The following is a 13,429-nucleotide window of genomic DNA, read 5'->3' as shown; positions in this document are numbered from 1 at the left end:
CCAGGCTCATCTGTCCATGGAATTTAATTTCCCAGGCAAGGGTACTGGAGTGGATTGCCATTCTGTTCTCCAGGGGATATTCCCAATCCTGGGATCAAACCCGGATCTCCTGCATTGCAGGCAGATTCTTTACCACCTGAGCCACTAAGGAAGGCCAATAGTTGACTGCCAGTCATTAAAAAAAAACATATTAATTCTTGTGATTTTTTTTTTTTTTTGCCCAAAAGAACATTGAATAATAAGGAATGTCTAAACCAACAGTCCCCCCCACAAATGTAACTTTTAAATTCTCTTGTTGTTTATTCCTAAGTTGTGTCCAACTCTTTTGAGACCCCATATACCCTTCAGGCCCCTCTGTCCATGGGATTTTCCAGGCAGGCATACTGAGGTCAGTTGCCATTTCTTTCTCCAGGGGGTTTTCCTGACCCAAGGATCTAACTCTTCTCTCTTGCTTGGCAGGCAGTTTCTTTACCACTGAGCCACCAGGGGAGCCCCCTTAATTTGCTGTGTTGTGCTCAGTCACTCAGTCGTGTCCAGCTCTTAGTGCCCCCATGGACTGTAGCCTGCCAGGTCTCTCTGTCCAAGGGGACTCTCCAGGCAAGAATGCTGGAGTGGTTTGCCAAGGATCAAACCCAGATGTCCTGCATTGCAGGCAGATTCTTTACCATCTGAGCCACCAGGGAAGCCCAAGAATACAGGAGTGGGTAGCCTATCCCTTCTCCAGGGGATCTTCCTGACCTAGGAATCGAACTGGGGTCTCCCACTTTGCACGTGATTCTTTACCAGCTGAGCTACCAGGGAAGCCCTCTTAATTCTCTATTTCTATTTGAATAAGAGTTATATATTGGTTTGTGTAGTATTCAGAATTTTTTTCTTTGATTTGCTGGTAGTATTTAAAAATGGGAAAATTTTTTAAAATAGAAAATTTTATTTAGATTCCCAGATTTTTGTGAATAATTGGAAGATCTGGTAATTCTGGTCTTCTTCCATCAAGGCAACGCTTACCAGAGGCACAGAGAATCTCTGCTATCACCACCTCTGATTGTCCAGCTCCCCCAGTCCAGCCCACACACTTTGCCCTTCATGCTTTGTGCCTGCCTGTGTAGGCATTTGAATTTGCCATCTTTAATTTAAATATAAAATTTGCAGTGAGTTGTGAGTATGAAAATCAGCTTTGAAAGTTGGCTGGATTCTATCCCAGAATTCTGTTTAGTACAGTTTTTGAAAAATGATCCATGGCTTTCATCTAAATTAGATGCATAACTGAGTATCAGAAATGTGTCCTTAAATATGTTGCATTGAAAGTCAGCTGTTTTATTGCAATGCCATGTTTCCTGATTTATGTTTGGAGTGAAGGCATTTATCCAGTAAAGGGATAGTTTCTGCCTGGGACACTCTGAACCTATGGCTAATCTTCTAAATGGACCAGAGGAAACAAAACCCAGTCCTTAAATCCATCTGCACCGAGTACCCACCTTGGACACAAGACCCTGCGTTACCCAAGGTTAGCCAAGAAGCAGTTCCCACCTCTTTTTAGGGCAGTTCAACACAGGTGGAAATAAAGCAAAAGAGAGTTTTGAAGTGAGAAAAACCTGTCAGAACTTCAGGGTGAGCCTTCTGGGAGTTCAAGGCAAGGCATTCTCATATCCAGGGGATTCAGGGAAAAGTTAACAACAAAACTGTTAGTTTGTAACCATCCAACAGAAGGTTCAAAGCGGTCCATCCTAAAGGAAATCAGTCCTGAATATTCATCGCAAGGACTGATGCTGAAGCTGAAATTCCAATACTTTGGCCAGTACTGATGGGAAGAACTGACTCACTGGAAAAGACCCTGATGCTGGGAAAGATTGAAGGCAGGAGGAGAAGGGGATGACAGAGGATGAGATGGTTGGATGGCATCACTGACTCGATGGACATGAGCTTGAGCAAGCTCCGGGAGTTGGTGATGGACAGGGAAGCCTGGCATGCTGCAGTCCATGTGGTCGCAAAGAGTCGGACACGACTGAGCGACTGAACTGACTGACTGGGAGATTGGGTGTAACAGATCATCCAGTCTGGACTTGCACTTGCTGCTTGTTTCCTGAGTGTACTTTGACTTACGTGAAACATGGGTCTGGAGAATGATGAATGGCAGCTGACGTGGACGTAATGGGGAAGAGTAAGGACCTCCCTTTGTGAAGTCCTCTGGTGGGCGGGGCTATCAGGTGGTGATCCTGACTTGCCATATAGAGGGGTGGAAGTCTGGCGTGGTAAGAAAGGCTTCAGGAATATTACTGTAACTCAACTGTTTTTCTCTTCTGTTGACATTACTTCAAAGTTGCTGTTTTGGGCTGTTTGGCCTTATTTTGCATGAATACATCATTTATTAATAATAGCAATTGTTGCTGTTGGAGAAGGAAATGGCAGCCCACTCCAATATTCTTGCCTGGAAAATTCCATGGACAGAGGAGCCTGGTGGGCCCCAGTCCATGAGGTTGCAAAGAGTTGGACACGCCTGAGTGACTGAGCATTATTGCTCTGGTGTAATTTCAGCATCATGAATACGAATGCCAACTTAAGACAGACGAAAATGGATTTGAACATGGTCCTCCAAGTGCCAGAGACTATTGTTAATTTCATTTTGAAAGTTATCATCAGCATGAATGCAAACGTAAAATCCTGGAGCCTTCATGGACACCCAGTACCTCTCTCCTTTGTCTCAGAAGCACTGGTCTGATGGCTTTTATAGTTTGTGATACCACCTGATGCTCACACAAGGAAAGAACTTTCACAAGCTCACACAGTATGTGTTGTTGGCAGCTGTGGGACCAGACCCCACGTCTTGTGTTCCTGCTGCGGCAGTCTGCTGCACCTTGTCAGCCATGAGGAGTAGTGTCAGCATGCTCTTACAGACTGCTGGGGGGGTTAGTTTGGAAAGACCAATGCATCTATGTAAGATTGCTATGGGAAAGTATTTGTTGTTTTGAAAATATTTATTTTTTAATTGAAGTATAGTCTCTCAGTTGTGTCCAACTCTTTGCGACCCCATGGACTGTAGCCTACCAGGCTCCTCCCTCCACGGGATTCTCCAGGCAAGAGTACTGGAATGGGTCACCATTTCCTTCTCCAGGGGATCAAACCCGGGTCTCCCGCATTCCAGGCAGATGCTTTAACCTCTGAGCCACTAGGGAAGCCCATAGTTGATTTATAGTATCATGTTCACTTCAGGTGTACATACAGCTGAGTGACTCAATTATACATACACACACATATATGTATGTATATATATACATATATATATACTTATAGAGCTGAGTGGCTCAATTATACATATACACACATATATGTATGTGTATATATACTTATACATATATATGTAGATACAAGTATATATACACATATGATGTGTATGTGTGTGTGAATATGTGTGTGTATATATATATAAAAGTTGCTCAGTCATGTCTGACTCTTTGCAACCCCATAGACTGCAGCCTGCCAGACTCCTCTGTCCATAGAATTCTCCAGGCAGGAATACTGGAGTGGGTAGCCATTCCCTTCTTCTATATGTGTGTGTGTGTGTGTGTGTGTCTGTGTGTGTGTGTGTGTGTGTATTTTAGATTCTTTTCCCTTATAGGTTATTACAAGATACTAAGCTCCAGGAGTTGGTGATGGACTGGGAAGCCTGGCGTGCTGCAATTCATGGGGTTGCAAAGAGTCGGACACGACTGAGCGACTGAACTGAACTGAACTAAAGCATAATTCCCTGTGTTATATAGCAGGTCCTTAGGTCCTTGTTGGTGATTTATTTAATATATAGTCCATGGGGTTGCTAAGAGTCGGGCACGACTGAGCGACTTCACTTTCATGCATTGGAGAAGGAAACGGCAACCCACTCCAGCATTCTTGCCTGGAGAATCCCAGGGACAGAGTAGCCTAGTGGGCTGCCGTCTATGGGTTCACACAGAGTCGGATACGACTGAAGCAACTTAGCAGCAGCAGCGGCAGCAGCAGTGTGTATATGTTAATCCCAACCTCCTAATTTACCACCCCTCTTCTTTGGTAATGGGACCAGCCTTACTTCTTGGAATGATTCATGACCGAAATGGGACAAGTGATTACCCATTTATGCAGGACTGAGAGGTGTCCTGCGGACAGTTGAGGCTTGGTGCAAAAAAGACAGCTGGCCACCCTACTTGTTAAAATATTAACATATAATTCTTAAGATGCTGCTTTTGGTGAAGAAGCAGAAGTCTTCATATTCTGAATCATATTTTCCCTCAAAGTTTACATATTATTTGCAAAACTTTTAGAAACATAGTTACACCTTCTATTCTATGGTTACAAACGAACAGTTTATTACAAACTAACAATTTTGTTAACTTCTGCAGTGTGTATTATGTTTATGTAACTTCTTGCTGCCACCTAGTGGCTAAATCCAACAGGGCCTTGGGGATTAGCAGTTTTAAATGTAACATTTTAATGTTTAAAAGCTTTGACACAAAAACAAACCAGTTGGTCAAATTAATTTGTCAAGAGATTGTTAGTAATTAGTCAACATTAAGAGACCTTAAAATGATAAATGTATAAAATTAGGCATATATATAAATTTTAAGGCATATATAAAAATGTATAAAATGTAGACATTTTGGGTGGCTCGAAAAATATGGTTTTTATTTTCATGTAAAGCAGCTTTCATGCCAGATGTCTTTCATGTAGTGTGTGTATAAAAATATTTATTTACTTATTCATTATATTTACCACCAGTTATGGTGTTCGGTCTCAGTAGTTGAGGCAGACGGATTTAGCTGCTGTATGGCATGTGGGATCTTAGTTCCCTGACCAGGAATCGAACTTGCGTCCCCTACACTGCAAGATGGACTCTTAACCACTGGACCACCAGAGAAGTCCCTCATGCAGTGTTTCTGAAACTCTTTATTGAAGTACATCTTACATGGAGAAAAGTGTTCATTATCATAAGCGCACGTGTATGAGTTTCCATGAAGTCAACACACTTGATTATGTCATTACCAACCTCTCCCCCAAATATAACCACTGACTTCTAGCTTCATCATTTTGCTTGATTTTGTACTTTGCATAAAATGGAATGACAAAAGATGTGTCCTGTTACGTGTAGCTTCTCATATAACGTTTTAATGCTAAAGTAATTCATGTTTCTTTTCAACCTGGACAGTGCAGTTGTTAACAAAGACAAACTAGATTAGCCAAAAACATGGGAAAGCCCAAGCCAATCTTATGATTTTCATATTTCTCCTGATAGTCTTCTTGAGGGAAGCAGTGGTATGTATGAGGTACCTGTGTGTGCGTGTGTGTGTGCACGCACGTGTACATGTGTGTGCACATGTGCTGCACAGAACCTGTATACATACATTCGCGTCTGTACAGAAGAGGGACTGTATTCCACACCCTGCCTTATAACCTGTGTAACTTCTGTTCTCTCAACATTGTTCTATTTATGAGATTCATACTTAACAGAACGATCTTTTAAAATTTATTTACTTTTAATCAGAGGACAATTGCTTTACAATATTGTGTTAGTTTCTGCCGTAATCAACATGAATCAGCCATAAGATACACAAGTCCCCTCCCTCTTGAGCTTTCCTCCTACCTCCCACCCCATGCTGCCTCTAGATGGTCTCAGAGAGCCAGGCTGGGCTCTCTGCATCATACAGCAACTTCCCATTCGTTACGTGTTTTACATAATGTAATATATATGTTTCCATGCTGCTCTCTCCATCCGTCCCACCCTCGCCTTCCCCCGCTGTGTCCGGAAGTCTGTTCTCTATGTCTGAGTCTCTATTCCTGCCATGCAAATAGGTTCATCAGTACCGTTCTTCTAGATTCCATATATATGTTTTTCTCTTTTTGATTTACTCCACCCTGTATAACAGGCTGTAGGTTCATCCACCTCACTGGGACTGACTCCAATTCAGAACAATGTGTCTTGAGCTGGATGTGCCTTCTCTGAGAGGACCGAGTCCGGTTCTGCGGTCCACAGGCGGTGGTGGGTGGGTTATGCGCTGGAGGCAGGAAGGCTGCGGCAGTGGAGGGGCGGGGCTTGTGAAGGGGCGGGGCTCTTAGGAAGACCGTCTCCCTGCTCCTGGCTGCGGGGCTGTTCTGTGTCTGGTCACCCGGCCACGGTGGGCACAGTAAATGTGTCCCCTTCTCCATCCCCTTTCCTGCAGCATCGGGATCATCTACGGTTTTGCGGCAAATCAGTACATGAGGACTCGCGTGGAAGAGACTCGGAAATTGTCAGACAGTAACTTCAACGACCTGAGAACTCTCCTCAATGTGGTGCCAGGGGTAAGGACCACAACCTGTATTTCCCTTGACGCTTTGTGTTTAAGGCCTTTTGGAATTGCTTGTATATTTGGAATCACATTTGAACCTGCTGAAATCCAGGTGTTGTCTTTTAATTTTGTAGATAAAAGAATAAAGGCCTAGTGAGTGATTTTTTTTTTTTTTCAAGAGTACAAAGTCTCATTTCAGAATTAGTGCTCTTATTTCTGGAGAAGGAAATGGCAACCCACTCCAGCATTCTTGCCTGGAGAATCCTGTGGACAGAGGAGCCTGGTGGGCTGCTGTCCATGGGGTCTGCACAGAGTCAGACATGACTGAAGCGACTTAGCATGCATGCATGCATGCTCTTATTTCACTTCACTTTATTTTTTGTCTTTATTATGTTATTATAATAACATAATACTTATTATAGAAGTGCTTAAGCATTTTAAAGATCTCATGATTTATTTAAAAAGCGATATCTCTGGTGTCACTGTCCTTTCTTCTTGGCAATATAATTGACCCCACATCGTTTGCTTGAAATTGCTCTGGTAATGAAACCTGTTTTATAAACACTGATTTGCTAATATTTGTATGCATGTGTGTTCTCATTGGTCAGTCGTGTTCGACTCTTTGTGATCTCATGGACTGTAGCCTGCCAGACTTCTCTGTCCATGGGATTTCCCAGGCAAGGATACTGGAGTGGGTTGTTATTTCCTTCTCCAGGGGATCTTCCCATCCCAGGGACTGAACCCTCGTCTCTTGCCTTGGCAGGTGGATTCTTTACCACTGAGCCACCTGGGAGTCCTGCCTAATTTTCAGATGTTAAATCTCTTTTTATTGTAGCTTGGACCTCAACAGGAGTTTTCATGTAACCCCCCTCCCTTTTTTTTTAAGCAAATCGACTATATACTGGACCAGTTTACCCACCCTAAGGAGAAAGCATTTGAGGATTTGGATAGTGAGTAACATTGAACGTTGCCTCAAATTTGGTTGTTTGTCTTGGCTAGAAAATGCTGTGGTCATTTCCCGTAAAACATAGACTAAGAAACGAAGTATGCTGTTTCTCCAGTTTCTGCGTGAACACAGGGGAGAAACAGAACCGTAATTCCCTGGTGTTACTGACAGTGCATTGTTGGTGACTCAAGACACTGAAACCTCACATTTATTGTGAAAATGCTCTTGCTTTCCTGCAGCCACGGCACTTCTGCTTCACTCCCCTCGTGAGAGAAGAAGTGGGTCTCTGTCACGTCTGCCGTTAAAGACAGAGCGGGACCCAGAGGAGCTGTGGCTTCCGGAACAGAGGGGTGGGCGGTGCTGTTTCCCGAGTGCTCAGCTGTTAGCAACCAGGTCCTCTTTTGCCCTCAAGACATCCAGTAATGCCTGGAGGCAATTTCAATGTCCCGATCAGGTCGGGTCCCATTCATTGGCTAAAAGTCCCATGTGGCTAAAAGTCCTACAAGGCAGCCCAGCAACAAAGAAGGATCCGCCTCCAGGTGTCGCTAGAGCCAGGGCTCAGTGACCCTGGTCCAGCTGGAGATGAGGGCGGGACGCGGGCAGCCAGGGATCAAGGTGAGAAGGCACACAGGTTCCCGGGTCGAAGAAACACCAAGTCTGCGCTAAGTCTTCTGAGGGGCGCAGCCGGTGTGGGCACTTTGACATGTGCCAAGAAATTGCCACATAACAGTTTCTGCCCAAGTGGGCTATGAGGTGCAAAGTGGGAAAGACTAAACCAGGCCACAGGACCCTGCCCTGGGACCTAGAGGTCAGAGGCAAAGAGAGAAAGAGCCCATCCTCAATGTCCCTTATACTTCTTGGGATTTAGATATTAACTCGTTGGTGGGAGACAGCATTTACGAGCGTCTCAAACCCAAAGTGCTCCCTGTGCTGAAGGACATCAAGGATTTGGCAAAAGGTAAGCGGCACAGCCCCGGGACCCAGACGGCGTCCACCTGTCCCGCTTCCACTGGGACAGCACAGCTTCCCACCCTCCCTCCCTCGCTGTCTTCCTTCCTCCTTCCTTCCCTTCCTTCCACACCTGGCCCCACACCCTTCACAGTCTCTTCTGCCAGCACCCTACTTTCCATGCAGCCGTGAATCCCAGCGTTCATTCTGATGTGAGTCCCTGAAGGTGTTCTCCTCCAGACCCCGTGCAGCATGTGCTTCATCTGCCGAAATGCTACAGAACCTTCTTCAACTAATACATATGTATACATGCGTATATATGTGTATATTAACTCTGTGTGTGTGTTGGTCACTTGGTTGTGTCTGGCTCTTTGCGACCCTATGGACTGTAGCCCACCAGGCTGCTCTGTTCATGGAATTCTCCAGATTAAAAACTGGAGTGGGTTGCCATTCCCTTCTCGAGGGGATCATCCCAACCCAGGGATTGAACCCAGGCCTCCTGCATTGCAGGCAGATTCTTTACCATCTGAGCCACCAGGGAAGCCCGGTATTATCTCTGTCCAGAGACAACTGGGTTCCTAGACTATGTATTTAACCCTGTTAAGGATTGAAGTTTAAAACAGCAAGGCCTACCTTTAGACTATCTAAAGAAAGCTAAGCACTGAAGAATTGATGTTTTTGAATTGTGGTTTTGGAGAAGACTCTTGAGAGTCCCTTGGACTGCAAGGAGAACCAACCAGTCCATCCTAAAGGAAATCAGTCCTAAATATTCACTGGAAGGTCTGATGCTGAAGCTGAAACTCTAATACTTTGGTCAGTGAAGAACTGACTCATTGGAAGACCCTGATGCTGGAAAAGATTGAGGGCAGGAGGAGAAGGGGGATGCAGAGGATGAGATGGTTGGATGGCATCACCGATTCTATGGACATGTGTTTGAGTAAACTCTGGGAGTTGGAGATGGACAGGGAAGCCTGGCATGTTGCAGTCCATGGGGTCGCAATGAGTCGGACATGACTAAGTGACTGAACTGAACTGATCTTTAGATCAGTTAGAATGAGTCTTACCCCATGATTAAATCATCACCAATCACAGCAGAGGCTCAGTGGTATCTAAATAAAGGAAGGTGGATGGAGGAGGAAAAAAGAAAACAACAAAAAAGGATTCCTGCTTTTGTCCTTCCTGGGATATTGTTAGGGTATACCAGTTGTCCAGCATTTCACAATGAATCTGCTTAAACTAATGGAAATAAATTTTCATTTAATGGTTAATCTTGGTTCTATGGGTTGAAGATGAGCCGTTCCTTCCCCAGGTAGTAAGGAACCGAGGCCTCCTGCCAACCAGGTCATTGACTGAGAAAGCTGATGGACCAGCCCTGGTCAGTCCTCAGATGAATGCAGCCCCAGCTGCCAGCTTGACTGTAAGACCTGGGAGATCCTGAGCCCAGCCAGTCAGCTAAGCCAATCCCAGGTTTTGACCCTTACATACTGTGAAATAATAAATCTCTGTAGCTTTAAACTGTTGACTTTCCAAATAATATCTCCTGCAGCAATAGATAACTAATACAGGGAACAATCATCAGTTTCCTCTCCAGGCTTCAACACACGAGGAAGGAGAATGAAAAGCTTCTGATTTCCTAGTCAGTATATACTGTGCTATTTATGATTCCTTATCAGACTGTAATACTCTTTGATTTTAAGGCAGCAGATATCGTATAGACCATTGGATTAATAAATAATCTCTTTTGGGGAAAAGAATCACATTAAATGCAATATTGATTAAATATGCATCCTCATTTTATGAAAGTTAAAATGTAAAAAAGAAAGTGAAAGGAGCCTGTGAATCAAGGAAATATGGTAATCTTTAAAAACTGAAAGAGGGCCTGCTGTGGAGCAAAAACATGATCGAAAGAAAAATATGCACAAAGAGAACAGAGTGTTTTAGATGAAGAGCTCACCGTCCAAGGAGTGTAACCTCTCTTTCCTGTTAATTAGTACATGTTCTTACAGCTGAGTGTTAGCTCTCTTTCCTCCAGCAACCACACTTACAAACGAGCTCTTTGTGATCATGGCCAAGATGTGGCCCCAGAACCGCGTGCTATCATCTTTTATTGAAAGTTAAATGGCATTAGTTATAAAATGGAAAAGACCTTGATGCTGGGAAAGAGTGAGGGCAGGAGGAGAAGGGGATGGCAGAGGATGAGATGGTTAGATTGCATCAATGACTCAATGGATATGAGTTTGAGCAAGCTCTGAGAGACAGTGAGGGACAGGGAAGACTGGTGTGCTGCAGTCCATGGGGTCACGAAGAGACACAGCTGAGCGACCGAACGACAACGATCAGATGACAGCCTCCATAGCAGAGTGTCAGGCTGGAGTACCAGAGTATTAGAAAAGTGGGTTTGCAATGGAGTAACCTGTGTTTGTTGACTAAGCTCATTAACTAATAGTATGTAGCAGGGGTCTCATAAAAAGCTCATTAACTAATAGTATGTAGCAGGGGTCTCATAAATACCATCCTTTAAAGTATTGATGAGCAGTCTTAATATCACCAGACAACACTGAATATGAAATGAAATGATTTCTGCCTTCTTCAGGGACAGTCAAGGCCTTGACAGAGATTCACCGTCTACATTCATAAGAGAAATCAGAGGCTGAAAGTGTAACTGGGGGCTAGTAGAAATAGGATGGAAGTTTGGTCTGGTATATTTTTTTTTTCCTCCAAGCTCACAAATCCCTTTGAATTCTATGCACAGACCACAGTTTACAAACCGCCCATTTTAGCTCAGTTTTTCCAGGTAACCAGGTTATACCTGAGACAAGGAGCTCAGGATTGTCATAGAGTTGAATAACAAGTTTTCTGCGATGTCTTGGTCACTTGCTGTTTGAGCATTTTGGCCACAGGAAGGAAAATGAAGCCCAGACTTTTTCCCAGAGAAGTTTCCCTCTGTAGCTGCCACCAATACCCCCTCCCCCGCCCAGTCCTGCATCTTAGCAGAAAATATTACTTAACTGGCAGGAACAGAACTAGGAGCAAAGAATGGGGCCCAGTGGCTCCTTGCTGCTTCACCTTGCAACTTCTTCCCTTGTGTCCAGTAGACACATAAAAACCTTCCCTGTCCACTGCCTCCAGCATCCAATGGATCCTCTGGGTCCACTCATTATAGCGTCAAATGTTGGCACTTCACCAGTGGATTCACCAATCCTTGGTCAGGATCTAGATCCTACAGACTGCAACTAGGAATGCTGTGTGTTGCAACCAAGACCAGGCTCAGCCACATAAATCAATACATATCGAAAAGAAAGAGCTGGTGTGACCTCAAGGTGATGCCGGGCACCTCTGCACCCCAGACCCCTCTTGAGCCCTTTCACTGGAGTGTTGGTCTGCCAAGGTCTCCTCCAGCTCCAAAATTACTTGAACATAAGCACTGTGCAAAAGTGTGTAAGTTGACACGTACTTCACTTTTTTGCCTCGTCATTGTTTTTCATTCACTCAGTCATGTCTGGCTCTGAGACTCCATGGACTGCAGCACACCAGGCTTCCCTGTCCATCGCCAACTCCCAAAACTTGCTCAGTCTCATGTCCATTGAGTTGGTGGTACTGTCTAACTATCTCATCCTCTATTGCGCCCTTCTCCTCCCACCCTCAACCTTTCCCAGCCTCAGGGTCTTTTCCAATGGGTCAGCCTCCTGGTTTGCCCAATGTTTAACATTTGCCTTACAATTCTAGCTGGATCGAAATCAATTAGAACAGACCTTATTTTTCTTTTCAGTGCTTTCCGTATTATTGGAGTTTTATATATTTCTTAAAACCAGCCTGTGTGGTTAAATGTTAGCCTCTGGTGTTGCCAGTACTTAGGAAACTGCTTCACCAAGTTTTTTTATTTTTTGCTAAAAATTCTTTGCAGCCATATGTACCTAGTGGCCTTTGGAGAAAGCAAAAACCTGCAAATGGATTTCTGCAAATCATGTTTGAGCTGCAGGGCAGGCAGGACCTATAAAGGAAGTATGCTATGAGCTGGTAAATGTTAATTAGTTAAAATTGAGAATCTAAAATATCTTTCCCCTGACTTTAGATACATACTATATGGGATCTTGGTAGGCTTGGAATGACTCCCAGAGTTATCACCCAGTAGACCTTTTAGGAAATGCTTTGAAGCCTTTGAGTTATTTCTAAGTCATTCTTGGGACATGGCAGTATAGCCACCCATAAGCCACGTGGTCCCTACACATGGTCCCTAAATGGACTCACATTTTCTGGGCCTTCAACTCACTTTATCATCCGTCATTCTTGTCGTTTTTGTTCGTTTCTTGCCTTGAAACGACTCATCCTGAAGCCAAAGTGGAAAGGGCTCACATTAAAGCATGAGGTGCGCGTTGTGTGGTGAGTCATATTTGGGGATGCTCTTTTGCGCGCTCGTGTGCGTTTCCAGTTGCAGCCGCGCTCTTGCTGCCCTATGGCAGATACTTATTGAGCCTCCAATGTGAGCCGGGTACCAGCTCCATGCTTTGCTGCTGAACCTGGGAGGTAGGTGGAAAAGACGAGAGTCTGAGCTCAGAGTGACTCTTTGATGAAGTCTATATTATTATCTCAAATTACTGTTAAGATAGTAGTTCTTCTACTACCTTGTTATAGCATCTTCAGCAAACTCTTTCACCTCTCAGGACCTTGTTTGCTCATCTGCAAATTAGGAGGTTGGTTGGGTCATCTCTTGGCTAACGAGGAGAGTCTCTGAGTCTAGGTGAGGCTTCAGCAGGTTTACCCTTAGGAGATGGCATTGCCCGTGTCATCCAAGGTGGCGCTCCAGCCTAGGTCTGGTGACTTACTTTAAGACCTGGGGAGGCTTCCAGGATTGGATTGTGTGCCTCTTCATCCCAAATGGGGATCTCACCTTATCGGAACAGAAAATCTTGGGGTTTGCTTCAGACACTCTTTTGTCTTGAATTTTGATCCAGTCCTGAAAGGTAGCTTGAAGAACTGCGGTGAGACTGCAACATAAAAGCGTTAAAGTGTGTGTGGTTTTAGAGCCAAGTTTTACGTGGTTGCCAGAGATAATTGGGGAAACCAGCTTTTAAGGGCGTTCACACTTTTCCTGGGCTTCCCTTGTGGCTCACCTGGTAAAGAATCTACCCACAATGCGGGAAACCTGGGTTCGATCCCCTGGGTTGGGAAGATCCCCTGGAGAAGGGAAAGGCTACCCACTCCAGTATTCTGGTCTGGAGAATTCCATGGACCATGGACTATATAG

The 13,429-nt window shown here is 44.5% G+C and overlaps 1 protein-coding gene across 5 annotated transcripts in view; it reads left to right on the top strand.

Moving 5' to 3' along the window:
* PROM1 (prominin 1) overlaps positions 1-13,429 on the top strand; it is a 126,861-nt gene that overhangs the window by 65,038 nt on the left and 48,394 nt on the right. For all 5 annotated transcript variants that reach the window (XM_018049750.1, XM_018049752.1, XM_018049751.1 and 2 more), the window contains 3 exons: positions 6,183-6,303; positions 7,177-7,240; positions 8,105-8,194. In XM_018049750.1, the coding sequence (XP_017905239.1) occupies positions 6,183-6,303; positions 7,177-7,240; positions 8,105-8,194 (275 nt within the window). The remainder of the gene's footprint in view (positions 1-6,182; positions 6,304-7,176; positions 7,241-8,104; positions 8,195-13,429) is intronic.

The sequence above is a fragment of the Capra hircus genome, chromosome 6, assembly GCF_001704415.2.
Source record: "Capra hircus breed San Clemente chromosome 6, ASM170441v1, whole genome shotgun sequence".
Taxonomy (NCBI): Eukaryota; Metazoa; Chordata; class Mammalia; order Artiodactyla; family Bovidae; genus Capra; species Capra hircus.
The sequence above is the reverse complement of the archived record's forward strand: the minus strand, read 5'-3'. Positions and strand labels throughout refer to the sequence as shown.